At 48.4% G+C, this 8537-nt stretch overlaps 1 protein-coding gene across 8 annotated transcripts in view; it reads right to left on the bottom strand.

Annotated features, from left to right (window-relative positions):
- The window catches only part of Pgap2 (post-GPI attachment to proteins 2), a 33654-nt gene that overhangs the window by 8989 nt on the left and 16128 nt on the right, over positions 1–8537 (bottom strand). For 5 of the 8 annotated variants that reach the window (XM_026790116.1, XM_013354371.2, XM_013354373.2 and 2 more), the window contains exons 2-5: positions 6323–6342; positions 5641–5753; positions 5044–5168; positions 2925–3099 (exon numbers count right to left, since the gene is read on the bottom strand). In XM_026790116.1, the coding sequence (XP_026645917.1) occupies positions 2925–3089 (165 nt within the window). In that variant the 5' untranslated portion in view covers positions 3090–3099; positions 5044–5168; positions 5641–5753; positions 6323–6342. The other 3 variants (XM_026790117.1, XM_026790115.1, XM_013354372.2) reach the window with 3 other exon arrangements.

The following is an 8537-nucleotide window of genomic DNA, read 5'->3' as shown; positions in this document are numbered from 1 at the left end:
CCTGGTCTACAAGAGCTAGTGCCAGGACAGCTAGGGCTGTTACACAGAGAAACAGAGAGAGAGGACCAAGTGTCTGAAGGGATGGCTGAAGGCTAAAGTGCTTGTGTTAAAGCCTGATGACCTGATATCCCCCAGATCGAATGCAAAGGTGGAGGAAGAGAATTGACTCTCAAAGTTGTCTGCCACACGTGTGCCATGGGACATGCATGCATGATTACATGTGCACACACACACAAACAGTAAATAAAAAAAGAATCAGATCCGAAAGAGTTCTAGGCAGGCCTTAATATGAGCTATCAGTGTCCAGCCTATACCTATACAGAAACAGCTAATGGTAGCTTGGGCTGCATCAATAAAAGTCTGACAGAAATAGGAAGGAATAGTAATGCTTGTGCATTTATTTCCCAGGTTAGCTGAAAGCTTATTATCCAGACAACACAGTTACCAACTGGATTAAGCCAAGGACATATTTAGGGTTGTAAGGAGTCTACAGACCCTGTCCTGGGAAGGTTTCCTGAGAAACTTAGAGCTATGCTTCTAGGACAGACTTAGGGTCTCCATTACTGTCTTTTTATCTCTGCAGGACCGATGGAAAGCCAGGAGGAAAGAGTAGTTCCATGGCTATCACAGCAGAGCCAAGGCCAGGGCAGACTTTTGGGGTGAAAAAATCTGTTAGCCAGGCATGGTAGTGCACGCCTTTAATCCCAGCACTTGGGAGGCTGAGGCAGGTGAATCTCTGTGAGTTTGGGGCCACCCTGTTCTATAGCAAGTTCTAAGCCAACCAGAACTGTACAGTGAGATCCTGTCTCAAAAAAATCACCCCCTCCCAATCTATGCTTTATTATAAAAAAAAAAGAGTGTGCTCATTCTCAGTTATTAAACAAACCTCTGTAGCTACAGAGAAGGGAGCTCACTGTTACTTGGGATAAGCAGAGGCAATATCATTAATGATGTTGTGTTACACTAGGTTACTTACTTTATTCCTAGGGTTGGCCCTTCCTGAGATATTCTGGATAGGAAATTCAAAGTATAAATGAAAAGCTTCAATTATATCCGACAGAAGAGCCCCAGGGAATGGGGGTGAAATATTTCCTGGGTCACTAGGCAAGCAGCTACCCGTGCTTTCGTTCCCTAACTGGTATGCAGAGAGTGGGTAGTGGGTATCAGGTAGGCTGAGGTCACTGGACCCGTTAGCCCTCAGGGCAAGCCAGAAGGGCAGAGCAAACAGGCTACTCTGTTTAACTTATAAGCAGTAAAACCTTCAATTTTGTTTGGACTATCTGCCTTTCCCAACCTTTCCCAGCTGGGGAAGTCCTGTCTATTTATCCAGTGAATACTTCGTGACTCAGTGCAGGGCTTGTTCTCATGGAGATCCCAGGGTGGTGAGGAAGACAGACACAGGTACGTATGAGAGAAATGGGGGACTAACAGCAAGAAGAGCAGGTGCCTCGAAGAGGCTAGGCAGGGGCTTCTAGAGCGGGAAACACCCTGGGAAGATTTTTCAGGATGGACAGGAGTTAGGTAATGGGTCCTAGTGAATCCTCCTGCTCCAGTCTCCCCACTCCAGTCTCCCCACTGCTGGGATTATAGGCAGGAGCCACCGCCTTCGGCTTCCCTATCCCCTCTGATATCTCTCATCAGACTGTGTGCCCTCAATCAAGGCTCATGTCTACATATCAGAAAAAAAAATTCAAGTCCTACTGAACATACTCACCCCACACTCCCAAAGAGGATCCTCTGGTAGACCTCGTCTCCCCATGGAGCAGATGGTTTTCAGAAGTCTGAGGATCATAAAGGAAGCTGGCAGGGGCCTTCAACGCTCTCTCGAAGGTTAGTTAAGCTCCACGTCCAGGCTCTGCCTCACCTGGGGCCACCTCCTAACCTTATGGTCTCTTGTCCCTTCTCATTCTCTTCCTCCTCCTGTTGTCCTCCCTTGGCACTCCCAGCCTGCCTTCCCATGCTGCTCTGCCTGGAGCTCTACATTAGTCTCGGAAAGGAGCAGGGCATCATCCACCTCTCTCTACATTAGCCTCGGAAAGGAGCAGGGCATCATCCACCTCTCTCTACATTAGCCTCGGAAAGGAGCAGGGCATCATCCACCTCTCTCTACATTAGCCTCGGAAAGGAGCAGGGCATCATCCACCTCTCTCCCTATACACATAGAAACTGAGGCTCACGCTCTGGGGCTCAGGGAGAACTGTCGGTTAGCGAATAGGAGTAGAGCAGATGTCAACACAGCCTTACCCTATTTATTCTGACATTTTATGAAGAAAGAAACTCTCAAGTCTCTCTTCATAGCTCAAATGTCCTCAGAGGTATGGGGCCTACCTAGAACACATATCCATGCACATAACTAGGTCCCCACACAGACAGACCGAGTTTCTTTCACACACATAACCTTTCTCAAAGCCATTAAATACAGGCACGCCCCTCACAATCACTGATACATACATGTACAAAGACACATTCTCACAAACATAAGCCCACAACAACATACTGAAACCTACAATGTCCTCTATTCCTGTCTTATCCTCCCAGGAAACCCTGGAGCAGGTATTGGATTCTGGGTTTTTATAACTTTGTTTTTAAGGCAGAATTTCTATATTCCTGACTGCCCTGGAACGCACCATGTAGATCAGGCTGGCCTCAGAAATTCACCTACCTCTGCCTCCCAAGTGTTTAGATTAAAAGCGTGCACCTCTAGACCTGGTCCAGGTTCTGGGTTGGGGACTGCCCAACTTTAATGACCCCAGCTCCTAGAACCTTCATGGAAAGTAGAAGGAGCCTAATTCTTAAGACCTCAGTTTACAAGCGACCCACCACCACCCAGTAGCCCAGTGTATTTGGTGGAGCCTACAGGAGAACTGGCTCACTCCGTTAATATCAAATCAGGGTCTCAGAAAAGGTCCAGACGGGAGCCCTACCCCACAGTGTGTAGATGTCGTCTCCTTGAAGTGGAAGAACAGGGACCAAAGGATGCAGAAGAGAAAGGCGACGAGCGGACAGCAGACCGTGATTAGGGCCACCATGGTGAAACGGAGTCGGACTAGGGTCCCATCCCGGTCCAGCGTCAGTGGGACCTGATACATCTTGTCAAACCTGAGGATGGAGGGCACTGTCAGGGTCCCAGACAGCAGGGCTGGGGGGCCAGTGGTAACACTACACTCCTGCACAATCCAAAACTTAGCTATGCTATATAGCAGGGAGTATGAGGAGACACCAAAATTTTTACAGTTCCTGTACTATGTAGGGAAGATTGACTCAGAATCCCAAGGTAACACTCAACTTCAGTTTCTGAGGGAAGACAATGAACTTGATCTATACTCAGATAAAACTTGAGAGAGACTGCACAGTCTTCTCCTCGACCTTCTGCCTGGCTAGACAAGCCTAGACTGTAGTAGTTGATTTAGCTAGTTTCCCACTGGTTCAAGAACCAAACTTTAAAGCAACTGGTTAATAGACTGGCCCATGTCCCCCTACCCAGCCCCCAAGCCTCTGCCCCAGTCTCTCGGTTCTCACTGCTCCTCTAAGGTGCAGGGCCCTGGTTCACTTTCAGGTCCTTCTCTTCCCAGACTCTGGGATGCTATATGCAGGCACAGTGATCCAGTGTAGCAGGGACTCCATGGAAGCTGACAGAACCTCCATCCCATGATTGTTCCTGCCTGTGCCTCACGTGCTGTGAAGGGTGAAAGGCTTTGCAGAATCAGGCTTGCTGTGGATAGGCCAGAGCTGCCTGGTCAGCTTCTGGTGGCTTCTCAGTACCCAGTGCCTCCTGAGATGGGGTAAAGGTTCCTCCCTCGGACAAGAGTTTCTGCTAGGGTGTGGTGGAGCACGCCTTTAGTTCCAGCATTTGGGAGCCAGAGGCAGATGGATCTCTGTGAGCTCGAGACCAGCCTGGTCTACTGAGAGAGTTCTAGGACAACCAAGGCTGTGTTACACAAAGAAGCCCTGTCTAGAGAAACAAACAAGAAAGTTTCTTTTTCTTTTTTCTTTTCTTTTTGTGGTTTTTTTCGAGACAGGGTTTCTCTGTAGCTTTGGAGCCTGACCTGGAACTTGCTCTTGTAGACCAGGCTACTTCGAACTCACAGAGATCTGCCTGCCTCTGCTGGGATTAAAGGTGTGAGCCACCACCGCCCAGCTGAAAGAGTTTCTAAGGTAAGGCACTAAAATAGCTAAGTACACTAACAACCCTAGAGTAGAAGGGAAGCTGAAGCGGGATCCGACTCAGGATCCGACTCAGGATCAGCGGAGGAAGGGAGGGCTCACAAAGGGCTGTGTATTTCAACTCTGACTTTCTTCACCCCTCTCTCTCTCTGGACCAAAACTCCAGGCAGGAAGGTCAGATTAGGACCAGAGTGAGCCAAGGACAAAAGAAAACAAATACGCCGGGCATGGAGGCCAGCCTGGTCTATAGAGTGAGCTCCAGGACAGCCTGGTCTACAGAGTGAGCTCCAGGACAGCCAGGGCTACACAGAGAAACCCTGTCTCAAAAAACAAAAAAAACAAAAAAAAAGAAAAGAAATACCATGTACTATATAGATGAGCCAATCTGCCTGTTCCCATTGTAAAGATGGAGAAACCAAGAGGCAGAGAATCTCTTCCTCAAGGCTGAGCCCGGGGAATAATCATTCCCAGAATTTGGGGTGTTTTTTTGTTTTGCTGCCAAGCAATAGCTGGCTCCAGACACATTAAAAAAAAACCGGCCCTTCTGGTCTGGAGCCATGACTCTTTCTTGCCCCACCCTTAAACAGAACTCTGTTCTCCTGGCCTCCTAGCATTCCAGAAACAGGTGGACACACCTCTGCATTTTCATCTACCTTCCCAACTACCTCTCTGCCAGGCCAGAAAGGCTGCCCAACCCAAATTCCCTTTGGGGCAATAAATATTTGGTCAAGCATCTCCCCTGGAAGTTGAAGTGGCACTGATGACCCTCCCACACCCAACATTCCCTGCACAGGGCCCTAGGTGAGAGCGTTCTCCCTGGCAGCCCACCCCTGGACTGCATCTGACCTCCTCCTCATCCAACAGAAGACCAGACCTTACCTCAGGAAGGGATGATGAGCTGGTACAGAAAGGATAGTTGGTTCCACTTCTTGGCTTTGTGCCTGGCTTTGCTTTTAGGTGTGTGACTTGGACAAGTCACCTAACCATCCTGGGCCTGTTTCAAACTGTACAACAGAAAGAAATCACAAGGTTTAGATTACTTCTAAGGCCCCTCCAACTTGGTCCCTGCTTGGTATCTCAGGGTTAGGAGCGCACTACCTGCAGTTCTGCTCCTAGACAGCTTTCGCTTCTTCACTGGTACTACTTAGTCGCTTTTACTCTATTTTAGAGTGTTAGTGTGTGTGGGAAAGGGCCTTACTATGTAGCCCAGGCTTGTTGGAAACTCACAATCCTCCTTCCTGTCTCTGTCTTCCTGTTGCTGAGATTACAGGCACCACACAGGGGTCTGAAAACTGCTTTTTTTTTTTTAAAGGAGTATCCCCACTTTATATCCTGCCAGAATCTACATTTTGAGCTCAGCATTTAATATACAATCTCTTTTAATCCTATTTATTCTAAGAGTATGTGCTGGCTGTCTTCTGGGTTCCCATTTCACAGAAGAGGAAACTGAGCTTCGAGGTGGTTAAAAACACTTACTCAAAGCCACAGGCTAGTAACTGGCAGAGCTGGGACTCAAACTAGACTATGAGGTTGCAAGGCTCCCCCACGCCTCCATCCGCAGCGCTTGGAGGGATCTTGAGCAGGAAGCCCTGCGGAGTAAAGGCAGCATTTAATCCCAGCACACCTAGCCCCACTACAGAGCGGGCAATAGTCGGCTCAGTGTCTGGCCGCCTACAATTCCCCGGGTTCCGAGTGTGTGCACAAGGCGGGCAGGCACCCGGACTCCAGGCCTGTGGAGGCCGGACCTCGTGGCGGGGCTCCCCGAGTGAGGTTACCTTGTGGCCCAAACCGGCTATTCCCTTACTCACCCAAGCAGCGGTGGCTAGGGTGCCGGACGGGTAGCTAAGGGCCCAGGAACCCGGAGCCCCCGCCCGGCCCGGGGGCGAGTGAAGGGGGCGGGTCGCAGCAGCAGCACCGGCGCGAGGCGGGGCGGTGCGTCTGGGGCGGATCTTAGGGAGGAAACAGGGCCAGTAACTACACTGGCTCCTCCCCTCTTTTCGGGCCCGCGACCTCTGGCTCTCCTGATCACCTCGCGTCTCCAGAAGCCAAGCTTCTCCAGGTCTATTCTGTCCCCACTATTTTTGGCTGGGTGAGAACAGACAGAAGGGCCCTGGATATCTGGTTTTGACATGTTGGATAAGTCACCTTGTCTTCTTACCTCTGGCTACATGCCATCACCTGTTGAAAGAACATAAAATTAATTCAGTGAGGTCCAAATGTCTTTCTTTCCCTAACGGGGCTCTCCAGTCTTCCACCCTCATTCTAGTCGAATTATCCATCTTTGCACTTCTGAAACATTATGCCAGTTTTGCTCCAGCCTTTTCTCCCTACGGCCGGTTACAGAATGCTGGGAAAACAAACCCGATCAATACAACCTAGCAGGTAGTGAGAGACTAAATCCATCCCAGAAACTTTGGGCCAAAGCTGTTCCCACCTTCTATCAGAAGAGGGAGCCCTATCCTGTCAGATGTCTCTGGAGAGGGTTAAGGGTGGAAGTTCTGCAAGACCCAGCTTAAAGGCTTTTTCACAATGAAGAGAAACCAGCGCCCAGTGTTTTTTGTTTTGTTTTAGGGTTTATTTATTTATCTATTATGTATACATGTATCCCTGCAGGCCAGAAGAGGGCGCCAGACCTCCTTTACAGGTGGTTGTGAGCTACCATGTGGTTGCTGGGAATTGAACTCTGATCCCTCTGGAAGAGCAGCCAGTGCACTTAACCTCTAAGCCATCTCTCTCCAGCCCAGTTCCTAGTGTTCTTTTCTCACTTTTTGTTTTGTTTTGTTTTTTCGAGACAGGGTTTCACTGTGAAACACTGCTGACTGTCCTGAAACTCGCTCTGTAGACCAGGCTGGCCTCCGTGAGGAGATCCTCCTGTCTCTGCCTCCAGAGTGCCGGGATTAAAGGCGCGCGCCACTCACTTTGGTCTGGCCTGGACTAACCCATAAAGGATCATTCTGCAGTGTGGCAATTATAGCTACTGTATGGGATTGATTCTACATATTGGCATGATTCAGGCAGGGAACAGGTAATGTTCCTTCTCCGTTTTCCATTTGGTAAAGTGGGGATTTTAATCATTTCTGCCTAGGGTGGTCACTTAGTTGGTAGAGTGCTTGCCCAGCATGTGCCTGATCATGGGTTGGTGACACACATGGGTTGGCGGCACTAAGATGTGGAGGCACAAAGAAGTCCTACACTTTTTTGTGAGGAGGGTACATGAGTGCTGGTGGGGGTTAGAGGCCAGCTCGTGGGAGTCAGTTTCTCCTTCCACGCTTTGAGTTCCAAGGCCTGAACTCGGGTTGTCAGGCTTGGTGGCAAGTGCTGTTACCACTGAGTTATCTCATCTACCCAGAGGTCTCACTCAACAAGCCATCTCACCCCACCCATACGATACTCTGCCTTTAAAAAAAAGTCTGGTGTCGGTGGCATACACCTTTAACCGCAGCACTCAGGAGGCAGAAGCAGTGAGTTCCAGGACTGCCAGGAATACGCACATTAAAAAAAAAAAAAGTCTTGAAAACCTAAAAAACCAAAAACAAGAAAATTATTCACCTCATCTTATTTTTATGAAGATGAAATGAGTCAATAGATATAAAGTAGAAATGTGCATAGGATACAGAGGATCCAAAACATGTCATTACTGTGGAAATTTAAGTAGGGCTTAAGTGGTGATAACTGCTTCAGAAGTTCTGCATCTGCTGCAAGTGGTCCTGGCAATCCCTAAAATGCCTACAGGAGAAATATTTGGTCCTTCATCCCTCCTTTCTTTTGGGGTAGGATAATCTTCTCAGAGAGATGAGAAACAGAGGCTCAATTTGCTGATTAACTTAAAAGAGCTGAATTTCATATATTAGTCTTATTGATTGAGAAGACCAAGACTAAACCCTGTCTGTGACTGGTACTGGGCTGAGGAATGATGGAGGGATCCAGAGAAATTAATCTCACATCCACTCTTTGGGGCTCTAAGTCTAAAGAAAATAGTTTTTCCTTTGTTGGTTAGTTAGCTTTTCGAGACAGGGTTTCTCTGCAGGGCCCTGGCTATCCTGGAACTCGCTCTGTAAATTGGCCTAGAACTCAAAGATCGACCTGCCTCTGCCTCCTGAGTGCTAGGATTAAATATGTATTAAATTAAATCTGTATTAATTAGCTAGGTGGTGGTGGCACACACCTTTAATGCCAGCACTCGGGAGGCAGAGGCAGGTGGATCCCTGTGAGTTCGAGGCCAGCCTGGTCTACAAGAGCTAGTTCCAGGACAGGCTTGATAGCTACTACAGCGAAACCCTGTCTCGAAAACCAAAACCAACCAAACAAACAAAATAAAACAAAAAAGGATGTATTAACTAAGAAAGGTCTCTTAGCTAGAAAAACTTTTTGTT

This window comes from Microtus ochrogaster, unplaced genomic scaffold (genome assembly GCF_000317375.1).
Source record: "Microtus ochrogaster isolate Prairie Vole_2 unplaced genomic scaffold, MicOch1.0 UNK41, whole genome shotgun sequence".
Classification (NCBI taxonomy): domain Eukaryota; kingdom Metazoa; phylum Chordata; class Mammalia; order Rodentia; family Cricetidae; genus Microtus; species Microtus ochrogaster.
The sequence above is the reverse complement of the archived record's forward strand: the minus strand, read 5'-3'. Positions and strand labels throughout refer to the sequence as shown.